This window comes from Vipera berus (genome assembly GCF_964194415.1).
Source record: "Vipera berus genome assembly, chromosome: 1".
NCBI lineage: Eukaryota > Metazoa > Chordata > Lepidosauria > Squamata > Viperidae > Vipera > Vipera berus.
In genome coordinates this window covers 17457811-17471388 of record NC_138202.1, presented here as the reverse complement: position 1 = coordinate 17471388, position 13578 = coordinate 17457811, and the positions used below count along the sequence as shown (strand labels likewise).

Sequence of the window (13578 nt, the reverse complement as noted above, 5' to 3'; positions counted from 1 at the left end):
CGTGTGCACCTCTTATAATGTACAGTTTTGCAAGGCGAGAGCCTTTACCTTGGAATTCTTTCAATTTTGCAGTTCTCACTTCAGCCTGCTTTTTTTCCTCTTCTGGATCAGCAAGGACACTATTCTCTTCATCAGGACAACTGCAAAGAAATATAAACCACTGAAGTCCTGGTCAAAAATGGGCCCAATGTCATAATTAGCTGGAAAGGAGACTCTTTTTCACAAACCCAATTTTGCACCTACTTGTCCCACCCAAAATTCGGGTGAGCAGAAAACCACCAAGACTAATCCAAACAAAACCGTATAGAAGTAGTTCTCACTTACCAGCCATTCATTCGGCGACCATTTGAAGTTACGATGGTGTTGAAACAAGGAGGCTTAAAACCAATCCTCAAGAGTTCTGGCTATTACAGCACCCAGCTGTCCCGTGATTGCAACTCAGGCATTTGGCAATCAGCTCACCACTTATCCTACAGGTGATGTGATCCCATTTGCAATCTTCCCTGCCAGCTTCCCAGAAGAAAAGTCAACGGGGAAGCTGGCAAGGAAGGTCGCAAGTCACGCCAGTAAATAACTTGCACCCTTCCTTGCCCAGGGGCATGTCTTGTGGGCCATTTGCACAGCCTCCCCATCTGGCAACAGCCACTCCTGGCCCCACTGTGCCCATGCCATGCACCTTTCCTGCCTGTCACAGGGCCTGTTTGCAAGCTACCCGGGTCTTAATTAGCAAGCAGAGATCCTCGCTTAATGATGACAACGGGGAGTATTGGGATTGTTGTTGCTGAGCAGCGCAGTCACCGGACACTGTGCCTGACGGCCCCATTGCTTAGCAACAGAAATTCTGGCCCCAATTACTGTCATTAACCGAGGACTACTTTTATTTCCTTACGATGACAAAATAACAGGCATGGAAAGAGCCACTGAGTCTGATACCAACTCAATACAGGAGGGAAACAGAACAACATGTTTTATACGCTCACTTTTCCACTGCCCTGCGAATCTGCGTCATCCAGATATTCCTTTCCTCCTTGGAATTGGTATGAATTTCATACATCTCTGGTCCTTTCTTGGAAGCAATGATTAAAAACATGGCTCGCTCCTCATTGGCGACTTCCCGGACTATCAGTTTTTGCAAGGAAATCACTGGTGGCTTTGAGTCCTGTGAAGCAAGATACATCATCATCATCATCATCATCATGTCCATCTAAGGCCATCCTAAAAAGCAACAGCGATGGTTATTTCTTCTTTATACAGCACTTTGTACCTGTAAATGGGATGGGATGGGATGGGCTTGGGTTTTCTTAATCTGTTTTAACCTACTTTTTAATGTGTTTTAATTTATTCATGGGCATCTTGTTTAATCATTTTTAATTTTTGTATCTTGTTTTTTAATATGTATTGCCCTGTTCACCGCCCTGAGTCCTTCGGGAGAAGGGTGGTATACAAATAAAATAAATAAATAAATAAATAAATAATTTGGGAAAGAGCGGAAGGAACTAGGAAAAGTACCAATGCTTGACTCTGATTATCTCTGCCTAGCTGGGAAAGATCCTTTTCTGTCTGAAACCCCCGAGAGTTGCTGTTGGCTGGGTTGTACTGGGCAAGGGAGGCGAAGTCAGGTCAAATAGCTGGTTGTGTTTACAGTTGAAATCCTGAAGGATTGTTGCACAGAAGACACGAGTTGAGTGCGTCTTCAATGGAATGGCTTGCATTCACATGTTGTGGGTGCTCCATCACTGGAGGTTTTTTAAGAAGAGATTGGTCAACCATTGGTCTGAAATTGGGGAGTTGGACTAGAAGATTCCAAGATCCCTTCTGTTATTTTATTATTCTTGATAGTTCTTCCACACAGGTTGTCTTTGTTTACCATAATCAGTTTGAAAGATGCGTGCGCACATACACGTGTGCCCACACACACACACACACACACACATATGGACACACATAGAAGAATCCGGCTTGCTAATTTGGCTCCTTTAAGGAAATACAAAACGTATACAGTAAATTTATTTATTTATTTATTTTATTACATTTATATCCCGCCCTTCTCCGAAGACTCAGGGCGGCTTACAAGCAATGCAATAAAAAAATCAGTATTTTGATTTAAGAGATGAAGAGGAAATTTACTGCACATCTGTCAATTAACATAAGGTAAAGGTAAAGGTAAAGGTAAAGGTTCCCCCGCACATGCGTGCTAGTCGTTTCCGACTCTAGGGGCCGGTGCTCATCTCCGTTTCAAAGCCGAAGAGCCAGCGCTTGTCCGAGGACGTCTTCGTGGTCATGTGGCCGGCATGACTAGACGCCAAAGGCACACGGAACGCTGTTACCTTCCCACCGTATTGGTTCCTATTTTTCTACTTGCATTTTTACGTGCTTTTGAACTGCTAGGTGGGCAGAAGCTGGGACCAGTAACAGGCGCTCACTCTGTTACACGGCACTCGGGATTCGACCCGCCAAACTGCCGACCTTCCGATCGACAAGCTCAGCGTCCTAACCCACTGAGCCACCGCGTCCCTTCGTCAATTAACATATGTGTAATTAATAATTGATACTAGTAAATAAATGAATATACTAAATAAATAGGACTGCAATACAATGGAAACCAGAGGCAATATATTTTTTCTAATAAGAACTCAGCGTTGGTAAGCAAATTCAACTGTCATATTTAAAAACATATCAAAATATTCATTTTGATTGCATAATAATTAAGAGCATGCCATTTTGTTGATCAGCTCTCAAACAGTTGAGCTTTTTTGTACTAATGGGACATACCTAAAATAACCTACAGGAATTTACAAAAGCTGAAGCTAGTAATTAGGGGACTGAGGTTATGACATGGTGGTTTCCTAGAATTTTCTGGGCAGAGACCCAATCAGACCAGGGTTTTTCACTGTAACTCAGATTTATTTGTTATTACAGAAACCACAGAAAGCTCCAGGTTTTCCACACCACCCTGCCTATCCTTAGCAGAGATAAATACGTACCAAAGATGCAAACATGTATTTCTGGTCTTTCTCTTGCAGTAGCAAAAGCACATCTGTCAGCAGAACAGCCAAAATATCTGCCAAAATTATTGGAAAAAGGGAAGTTGAAATCAAAATAATCCTTTCAAGTATAACAAGCAAAGATTTTTATATTCTATCAGCTAGCAAGGCACTAGTTCAGGGTCATTTGTTGCTGAATTTCTCCTTTTGGGGAATTAATCAGAATAGTTTCATTTAAGTCCAGCACTAATGCATTTATCTACACGCAATACGTAGCTTTTGTTGAGTACAGTTTTATACTCTGATCATTTCACTGACTGAATACGGATGCTCCAATATTTTGCCATCCCAAAGTACCAACCCAACTTTCCATTTTCAGGGGACTCCCATCATCTGCAGCCAGAGCACTAGTTTTCCTATATAAGAATATCTGTTCACCTCACTTTGCTTTAGCTTTGCTGAGCAAATATTTATTTCGCTATTTGCCACTCAAACATTCCATTCAAAACTACACCTAAGATAATTTGAATGCAAAGGACCCTGCTCTATCCCTAATTATAAAAAGGGGAGAAATGTAACAAAAAGCTCTGCATCTTTTATACCAACAGAAAACTCATTTTCAAAGTGTCTACTTTTATGATACCAAAGCAACATTACTCAGACACAGGATTAACCAATCAGACGGAGATGGACTCGAAAGATTTGCTGAAAACCCAAAAAAGAAAAGAAAGGAAAAGAGAGAAAACATTTCTAGAGGAGGGAAGGAGAAGGAGCTCAGTGAGAACTTTAAAAAGCGATTGAGCTTCACAGGATGATTCACATCAGAGCAGAAGGCAGATAAGAAGCATATGGGCAAGAAGTTCCTTGCATAAGATCAGCATGCTAAATTTAATACTCCAAAGAGCAGAAAGTGAATTTACATCATGGGGTTAACATGACACAGCTTTGAAGTGTGAAATAGTTGGAAGTCAATTATTGACACAAAGGAACCAAATGTGTTGTCTTTCCCTTGGGAGCCTGAGAAAGACATTGACTCAATAAAAAAAAGAAAAAAACTCATCACTTGTCTCAATGCCTCCCTCTCAATTGGGCAGGATCTTTGGGGACAGAAGCTGATTAAAGGTAAAGGTTCCCCCGCACATGCATGCTAGTCGTTTCCAACTCTAGGGGCCGGTGCTCATCTCCGTTTCAAAGCCGAAGAGCCAGCGCTTGTCCGAGGACGTCTCCGTGGTCATGTGGCCGGCATGACTAGACGCCAAAGGCACACGGAACGCTGTTACCTTCCCACCGTAGTGGTCCCTATTTTTCTACTTGCATTTTTACGTGCTTTCGAACTGCTAGGTTGGCAGAAGCTGGGACGAGTAACAGGTGCTCACTCTGTTACGCGGCACTCGGGATTCGACCCGCCAAACTGCCGACCATCTGATCGACAAGCTCAACATCCTAACCCACTGACATATGCAGGAGTGTCTATTCTGGGTATTGGAAGAAAGAGACTTGTCTCATGCTTGGCTTGCCCAATTAGAAATTTGCAAAATAGCATTTAGTAATTTTGCAAATTTCTAATTGGGCAAGCCAAGCATGAGACAAGTCTCTTTCTTCCAATACCCAGAATAGACACTCCTGCATGTGTCTGATTACTGAGCAAATACAGCAAACACCTGAAAAGGAGAACAGGCAACCCACAGAATTTACCTTTTAGGCGCCCAGAAGCAGCTTTCCAGTACAGCATCCCATCCAGTAGGAGGCGCCGCTGAAGCATATTCTCCTTCCGGAAGATAAGTCCGTTCTTAAACTTTCCAGAAGACTTGAATTCCATCCTGGTTACAATTTCCCGGAGGCGCTGTTGTTTCTCAGACTCATTCACCTTGGTGTCAACAGCTGTGATGGCCTCCTTGATAAGCGACAATGCCTTGGTCAGGTCTTCATACTCTTTTGTGTTGACTGCAAAGATGAAGTGAAGCAGCATGTTTAGCAAAGCTACAGTGCATATTAACTCTTTGCCATCTGGGTTGGTCCCTATAGCAAAAAAAAATGGCACCAGCGTTTTGCAGCATTCTAAACATTGCCAAGTTGATTGCAGGAGAAAACACTTAGAGACCAAAAATAAAATGCCTCAAACAAAATCATTATGAATCTGTTAATTATGACCTTTCACTGATCCTTCACTGAAGCTAACAACGTAGTCCTCACGACTGTAACTGAGCCTGGAATTGCAGTCAAAAGTCATGGCAGCGCTTAATTGGGTGACCATCAGATTTTATGATCTTTAGTAGTGGTCGTTAAGTGAACACCAGAGTTGTTAAGCGAACCTATTGCACCCAGTGGGAAATTTTTGCTGGAAACCAGAAATAAACACTGGTTTCCAGAAAGAAAGAAAAAAGTCATAAATCATGGTCACGTGACCACATGGATGTTAAAAATGGCCATAAATGCAGGCTGGTTGCCAAGTATCCAAAATTCAATGGGGCAGTAGCTATCAAAATTTTGAAACCAGGTCATAAATAACTCTGGAGAGGTCTGTCAAATATGGCCAGAACCATGTAGTTTTCTTGGCAGCAATACTAAAGTGTTTTCCCATTATTTTTTTCTGATTCAATTAGAGTTGTTGAGAATCAGCCTATATACAAGTTAGCCAACTTATTTATTACTAGGTTTGGCCCTGCTTAAGGGTTTGTTTGTTTGCTTGCTTTATACATTAGCCACCCAGAAGATGTTGTTTGATGCCACCAAACAGGGGGAAGGGGAATGTTTCACCTAATAAATGGATGTGTAACCTGGCCAATGGGAAGGTTCTATGTGAGTTATAGTCTTAAAGCATTTGGGAAGGAATATTATCCAGGGTCCAGGAATCAAAAAATACTGAAAAGTCAGATTCTGCATCTACACACCAGAGAATGACAGAGAATGAGGTGGCTGGATGGAGTCACTGAAGCAGTAGGCGTGAGCCTAAATGGACTCCAAAAGATGGTAGAGGACAGGAAGGCCTGGAGGAACGTTGTCCATGGGGTGGCGATGGGTCGGACACGACTTCGCAACTAACAACAACAATAAGTTTTTCACCTTCTGTGTTCTGAATGATGCGCTCCACCAAGACAGGATACTTCATGATGCGCTGGGTAACTAAAAGATTGCACTCTTGGACACCAAGCCGTCTCACAATGGAAGAATTGCTGATTTTCTGAAATATATCACATGCGCCAAATATGCTTACTAACAGCTGAAATTGATATATCTTTCATTTCATCGAAAGGTAGAAGAAATGAAGAAAAATGACCTGTCTGCTCCTTATTCTTCTTTGGCATGTAAAAATATGCATTCAAAATTTTAATTTGTCTCAAATTTGTCCCCTTTCTGTAAACATTTTTTTCCAGTTATCACAAGCTGGAAAAATCATTCTATCCCATCAGTAAATGAGTTTGCAGAGTTTTCTGTGCAAGTAATTGCAAAAGTGCATTATAATTCTCTTTGTTCCACTTTCTGTCTTCTTGGTTCCCAGAGAAACTCTTGCTATATCACATTTAAAAATCTTTCTAATCTAGCAGCCTTACTAGTGTATATGGCAATAAGCTTAGTAAATCTCTAAGGAAATAAGCACAGGAGTCCACTCTTTCCTGAACTACACATTTGTTGAAGTAGGTACTGTAACAGTAGAGTACCTTTAGGAAAGGTTGATCCCTAATGTTGCACCCACATACTTCTCTAGGTTATAATACAGGTAGTCCTTGATTTACGACCACGGGACCAGAGTTTCCATTGCTAAGCAAGGTGTTTGTTAAAGTGAGTCACCCCAATTTTATAACCTTTTTTTTTGCTACAATTGTTAAGCAAATCACTGCAGATGTTAAGTAAATCACATGGTCATTAAGCAAATCTGGTTTACTCACTGGCTTTGCTTCTTGAAAACAGGGTAGGAAGGTTGCAAATTGTGATCATGTGATCCCAGCCCCTCAACCATTGTAACAACATGCCAATTGCCACCCAGCTGGATTTTGATCATGTGACTGCAGGGATGCTGCAAGTGTCATAAGTGCAGGGACTGCTTGCAAGTCACTTCTTTTTCAGCACCACTGTAACTTTGAATAGTTGCTAAATGAATGGTTGTTAAGTCAAGGACTACCTGTACAGAAGGGGTTTGTGATGATCTTATTCTAGACTGGCTTTTAAAAAACTTTCCATCTGAACATTTTTGCCTCAAAAAATATCAATAGCACATGGTATTGGGTCTTTCTCTGTATAGGAAGAAACAACAAACTGTCTGAAGGCCCCTTTCCCTCCACCTCTGTGCATTGTGTGTAACATTTTTGAAAACTACCAAAATTACTAAGAACAGAGTTAATAAGTGTTGTGCTACTGCTATATCAGATTTCAGCAGAAACCAAAAAAAGAAGCCCAGCGTGACAGAATGAGATCAGTTCCCATCTGTGATCATCTCTTGTCTTTTACCTTAATCAAGTTTTGGAACTTCTTGCTTTGCTGCATCAGCTCTTTATAGTAGCTCACAGCATCACTGTGGCTGCTACAGAAAATGCCATATTTCTCCTTCAGTTTATCTCCTGTTTTTCCTGAAAACTAAATAAGGAAAGCACAGTCAGGAGCAACTAACATCAGGAGAACAGATGTCACAGTTCAGCATTATTAGGTATATCATGGATCTCAACTATAAAGGGGGGGGGAAGTGAGAATGGGGTATTGAGAATTGAATAATTTCTAAACTAGTGCATGACGCTGTCCTGAGAGAGAGAAAATGCAGGTGAACAGAATAATAAAACAGCCATTCCTCACTAAGGGGAGATTATATCTTAGGAGACATAGAGAGAGTGCATCTAACTCAGTATTACCCCTGCTGACAAGAATCAAAGATAGAAAATAGCCTTTTCCTAGACTTGCCACTTGGAATACATTTAAATGCAGTTCAGATGCAAAGCTAGTGGCTCTAATATACACCAAGAGTTGTAGTGTTTTTCCTCAGAGAAATCATATGAGAGCCCACTGGCCTGTTCTCTGGATGAAAGCCTGCTGGAAAAGGCAAAATTTCCCCTTTGAAGTAAATAAGTGTTTCACATCTTAGGATGACCCCCTGTCTATCCAACCCCATTCCACAAGCCAAATCTACACCTAAGCACTCACCTGCTGCACCAGGAGATCCCCAATGTTCTGGATGATATAGTTGCATTCGCTACCTTCTTCCAAAGATTTCTTCCGACGTTCCTTTAGCTGGAAGAGGAAGGCTCTGTGGAGCTCCAGTAATTCATCCACGCACGGGAAAAGGCGAAGGGTATCAGAATTGCTGAACTGCAGCTCCGCTTGCATGGCTTGGGAGTAGACTTTCAACATAATCTTCAGCGTCCGGACATGGTGCATCTCTGTCCTCATCAACTCTGCGGGGAGAAGACATCAACATCAAGCTTGGCCAGAGACTGACACACCTAGAAAGCCATCTACTCAATGCAAACATCTTTACCATCTCACTGAGTTCCAAAAAAGAAAAGGAGAGCACACCAAATCTACAATCAATCACCTACATCCAATTTTAAGACAAGCACTACCTTTAAGCCAAAATTTTGCATATAATGTGAATGAAAACAGCAGGAGCAGAGCAAATGCTGTCAATTAAGTCTGATGGAGAAGAGGCAGAAAAGCTCACCATATATGACATCCTGCCTTTTAATAACATCCCGCTCCTGCTGCTTCACGAATGACTGCTCTACTGCCAGACTCCAAGACTGAGCGGCAAACTCCCGAGCATCTGTCTCCAGTTCATTCCTCAAGGAGGCAAACTGAACATCTGGAAGGGGAAGAGTCACAGCTCCGATGAGAATGCATGTATATGTATTCAGAGAAGCATTCAAAATGCCATTATCAGGAGAAACAAAAATAGATCAATGTTATTATCACCAGAGTAGAAACCTAAAGGACTGCATAGTAATTCTTAACTTGTGAAGGGTCAAATGCTAAAAAAAAAACATTTTATAAAATGTATACTACGCTATGCAATGTCCAGGGCATATTATGGATAAATGATCATTATAGGTCTCATAGATGTGTAGATAGTGAGAGGTGAAGAGAAGATGCAGCAAAAAAAAAAGGAACCTTTTGAAATCAGAGAAACCAACTTACAACTGAAATCACCCTAACTACTAACTACTAAAAAAAAACTTTCACACAGAGCAAAATGCACATTTGAATTTAACATCACACACTGTAGGGAGGGCAGCCACAAATGCACACAGGAACCCTATCAAAAGGGAAGAGAAAGAGAACGCAAACTCAAAGACTAGGGATTTGTTATAGTTAAATTAGAGCATCTGACTTCAGAAATGGTCTACCTGCAAGATTCCAGCAGGCAAAAAAAAAAAAAGTTTGCTGACAGGTCCCCAAATCCTTATTGTTTTCCCTGGGTATTATGTGCTCTTGTTTGGGGCCTGCCAATCTGCCGGGCAGGGGGGGGGGGAGACAAGGATTGGCTTTCACTTTTTGCTTTCTGTTTTTCCTCTCCCGCCCCAATCCACTTGAGAAGAGATTGTGTCTCCCTTATCAGGGAGAAACAGCTACGGAGAAACTGTGCCAGTTACCCAAACATCGTACCACCTGTGGATTGGCTGGATTTCAAATGGACATTATGACTCTGGTGGGAGGAGGAATATTACTAATTTAACTATACCATTTAAGCGGGATTTTCCCCAGATCTCGCCTTGACTTCCCTTACTGTCACTAAACCCTAATAAAAGTTCCTTTTGAGACAATGCCTGTTTCAAGAGTTCTGCTTTCTTGGGTGGTTAGCTGAGGTGGGTCCTTACAGTTGCTCTGCTGTCTTCAAGTTGCTTTTTGGGTGTTTTGCCAAGGCCACCACAGTAAACAAAAATGTTGAGTTAGATAGACATCTAACTGTTGATATGGTTCAACACACTAAGAACTCTTGGACAAGAAAGAAAATGAAGGAATGGCATAGGCAAAGGACCCAAGGACGTGACCCTGGCAAACTGGATTCAAATTCTAGCTTGACCTGCTTTGCAGATCTTCTTGCAGTTTCAATTCCCTGCTACAGGTGTGGGAAATGAAGGGCTCTAACCTAGAAACCGGCCATTCCAAATGTTCCAGAAGTATTCTGGATAAGAGCTGTGGTGGCACAGTGGTTAGAAGGCAGTGTTGCAGGCTAACTCACTGCTCACTCCATAAGTTCAAGTCTCACCGGCTCAAGGTTGACTCAGCCTTCCATCCTTCCGAGGTTGATAAAATGAGGGCCCAGATTGTTGGGGGACAATGTGCTGACTCCGTAAAGTGCTTAGTGCTGTAAAGCACTATGTGCTGTAAAGCACTATGAAGCGGTATATATGTCTAAGTGTTAATGCTATTGCTACTCTAACTTTGAAATGGGCCTTTTCTGAGATCAGGTGACTTCTGTTCCTTGATAATCTGAGGAGTAAACTGCTCTGAGAGATGAGCCATAGAACAACTCAACCCAAACAAGCTGGCTGAGGGGGTCCTGCCATCTTCCCTCTCCCACAACATTCAGTGAAAACACCGCTGACATTTGAGCCAAATCAGCACTCTTTTGCCAACAAAGCTGTATATGCCAGGATATGCATTTCCTGTGTTTTTGCTGTTCTCTTTCTCCCTCTATCTCCCAGCTCATGTTATTAAATTAATAAATGGGACCATTCCATTGCAGAAGAAATCTCTTTCCAAATTTTCAAAGCATCTCCTTCTCTTAAGGAATCTAAACAGGTTTGTCTTAATCATTAGGGTGCCTAATGATGCCTCTCAGCAGGGAAACTCCGTGTTGTTTGTTGTTGTTGTTTTAACCATTTAGTCATGTCCGACTCTTGGCGACAGCATAGGCAAGTGGTCTCCATTCTGCCCTGTCAAGCACAGCTTCTTTCAAATGCTCGATGTTCAACTTTGTATCAGATTTGATGTTATCAAGCCAGCCTGTTCTTTGCTTGCCCCTTTTTCTTTTTCCACTAAGGACTCCTAGCATCATTGCCTTCTCCAATGAATCTGCATACATAACGTGGCCAAAGTAAGTCAGATGTAGTCTTAGGATTTTAGCTTCTAATGATGCACCTGGTTTTATACAATGTAACACAAGAAGCTCCTTACCTTCCACAAAAACTGATTCTGCGGTGGATGGTGCCAGTGAGGCAACATCTTCAGAGGCTGGTTTAAGTTTCATGAAGCCAGAATCCCCTTCATCCATCTCTCCCCCAATGAGTCTGAATAGTCAAAGGAAAACATTGAACCAGATCAGCTCTTGCCCCAGGACTGAGTCACTGCACAAGCTATTTTCTTATTAGGATGTTTCTTATTCTGATGAATTCAGCCTGGGCCAAATGCCTTCCAGTGAACAACCTAAGAAGACCAGCAGTCCTGATGTACACTTGTGTTCAGTTTGGAAAGGCATCTTGAAATTGTTGAGGAAGAATAGGGATACTGCCAATGTAGAGTGCTGCAGCAGCATGAGAAAGTAGTGACAGCACTCACACGTATTAAAGAATGACTCAAAAAGTAAAAAATCCATGGAAGGGCTATACTTAGGAAACTGCCAATAAATGTCTGATAAACATAGAAGAGGCAGAAAAGGGGCAGCAAAGCCATGGGTCATCTTCTACTGCTGATGGATAAAATAGTCCCCTTCCTCATGCAGTAAACCTTACGCAGTTGAAGATCTTCACATTTATGGTGTTAAAAACCCACAGCATACAAGGATTTATAAAAACGACCATGTAGAATGTTTATGGGAAAACGAATCCATTCAAAGTTCGCATAACAAAGGTGAGATGTGTTTACACTAAGAACTGATTTTATGGATACTGTTTGCCAATAAATTTAGAATTCCCTATTGACTCCCAACTCAACAGGTTGGTATTCTGACCTAGCGGCTACGCCTATAAAGTTGATTACTTGATAATCCCAATTCTTCCACTGAATCCCCCAATGACTGGGAGCCATTATTATTTCCTGACTTGGTTAGAACAAAACTCTGTATACCCAATCTGAAACTGAACAGACAAAATTCATATGTACACTTGGCAGAAATGTAAAAAAACAAAACAACCAAAAACCCATGTATAACTGCCCCCAGGGATGCGCACTCATGCAAGGACTTGCATATGTGTTGCAAAATTACAACATGAAATTACGCTATACTATAAGCTAATACTCCCCCACTCCATAAACCCAGAGTTTCCATTAAAATCATGGCAAACACACCAAGCCTGAGTTTGACTTTGAATAGAAAAGTAGTTGAGAGTCCAGCAGTGAGACCTAGGCTTTGTTTTCTCCAAAAGAAAAATAGAAAAATAAAAAGTGGAGCACTGTTAAAAGAGGACCAGTTACTTCTTCCCAGGCAGGATAAGCCTGGATTCCAGATAAAAGTTCCATAAACAGCCATTTGTATCCAGCAAAGTGCCTACTCACCCGAGCTTACCAACAGCCCCAGCAGAAGTGGTGCTTAGCTGAGATGGCAAACTTCCCCTCTGCACAATTGTCATGCCGAGGTTCTGGGGCAAGCCAGGGGTTCTGCCTTCCGGGCCCAAGAGGGCCCTGCAGGAGTGCTCTTTGAGCGAGGTAGCTATAGAAGGAAAGACAGAGTTGGTACTCAGGAATCGGGGAGTAAATTGTAGGTTGCTTCCTTGCAACCCTCGGCTCTCTGAGCGAGTTTGGAGAACTGACAAAATCTTGGAGGTCAGACGCTCATTTTCCAGAAAGACCGTCTCATTCCACTTGTTGGAAAATGACCCACAGAACAGCAGCTCTGAGTGAGCTGGCATGACTGATTGGCTGCTGTCACTGCCCTTGGAGTTAGCATTTCCCATGTTTGCAAAGTGGCTGCCCACAGCAGAATTGCTTGTGCATGTTCCACCTTTATATCTCCGTGTGATCCTTCTAGAAATGTCTCGAGATGTAAAAGCTGTCACTCAAATTGCAGCATTGGTTAATCATCCGCGGGTCAGAAAGAGAGAAAATTGGTCCCTACTGTGTCCTCAATCGAATGTGGAAATTGCAAAGTATCTTTTTTAGCAAACAGAGAGAAAGCGCACCAATCAAAACTTTACAGAAACATAACTGTTCTCACTTTTCAACAGAAGAGAGAAAATGACTTGCCCTGAAGCAAGAATTATCTGAGACAGAAAAAGTGGCAGAAAGACGTTCACATTTGTTGCTTCTCGCCTACATGCTTGATGGTTCAAGTGCCACAATTTATAACACTATGCATATGAAGTACCAAACTAACATATTAATCAGATCTAATGACTAAGGCATACATTCTCCAAGAAGATTCATTTTAGAGAATATTTTTTTAAAAAGCAATGTAAATATTATTTATTAGAATCGTAATTTACAAATTATGTTAAGAATTGACTCATATAATTGACTCTTACAAGTCAATTATATGAGTCAATTCTTAACATTTAATATTCCCATTACTTTACATTCAGAAAGAGTGGTGTCACCCTTTTTTGTATCTATATATAAGAACTCAAGACACCAAACCTTGCAGAACCAAGGTAGCCATTTGGCCTTCCACAGAAACAGGTGCTTCGTACCAATATGTTTCTGCTGTTGTTGTTGCAAAACCAAGACAAAAGCA

The 13578-nt window shown here is 41.7% G+C and overlaps 1 protein-coding gene across 2 annotated transcripts in view; it reads right to left on the bottom strand.

The window, feature by feature from the left end:
* ARHGEF18 (Rho/Rac guanine nucleotide exchange factor 18) overlaps positions 1 to 13578 on the bottom strand; it is a 58822-nt gene that overhangs the window by 11666 nt on the left and 33578 nt on the right. For both annotated transcript variants that reach the window (XM_081313347.1, XM_081313348.1), the window contains 10 exons: positions 12405 to 12558; positions 11088 to 11200; positions 8632 to 8772; positions 8115 to 8365; positions 7431 to 7556; positions 6048 to 6165; positions 4680 to 4928; positions 2985 to 3061; positions 981 to 1159; positions 49 to 140 (listed from right to left, as the gene is read on the bottom strand). In XM_081313347.1, the coding sequence (XP_081169473.1) occupies positions 49 to 140; positions 981 to 1159; positions 2985 to 3061; positions 4680 to 4928; positions 6048 to 6165; positions 7431 to 7556; positions 8115 to 8365; positions 8632 to 8772; positions 11088 to 11200; positions 12405 to 12558 (1500 nt within the window). The remainder of the gene's footprint in view (positions 1 to 48; positions 141 to 980; positions 1160 to 2984; positions 3062 to 4679; positions 4929 to 6047; positions 6166 to 7430; positions 7557 to 8114; positions 8366 to 8631; positions 8773 to 11087; positions 11201 to 12404; positions 12559 to 13578) is intronic.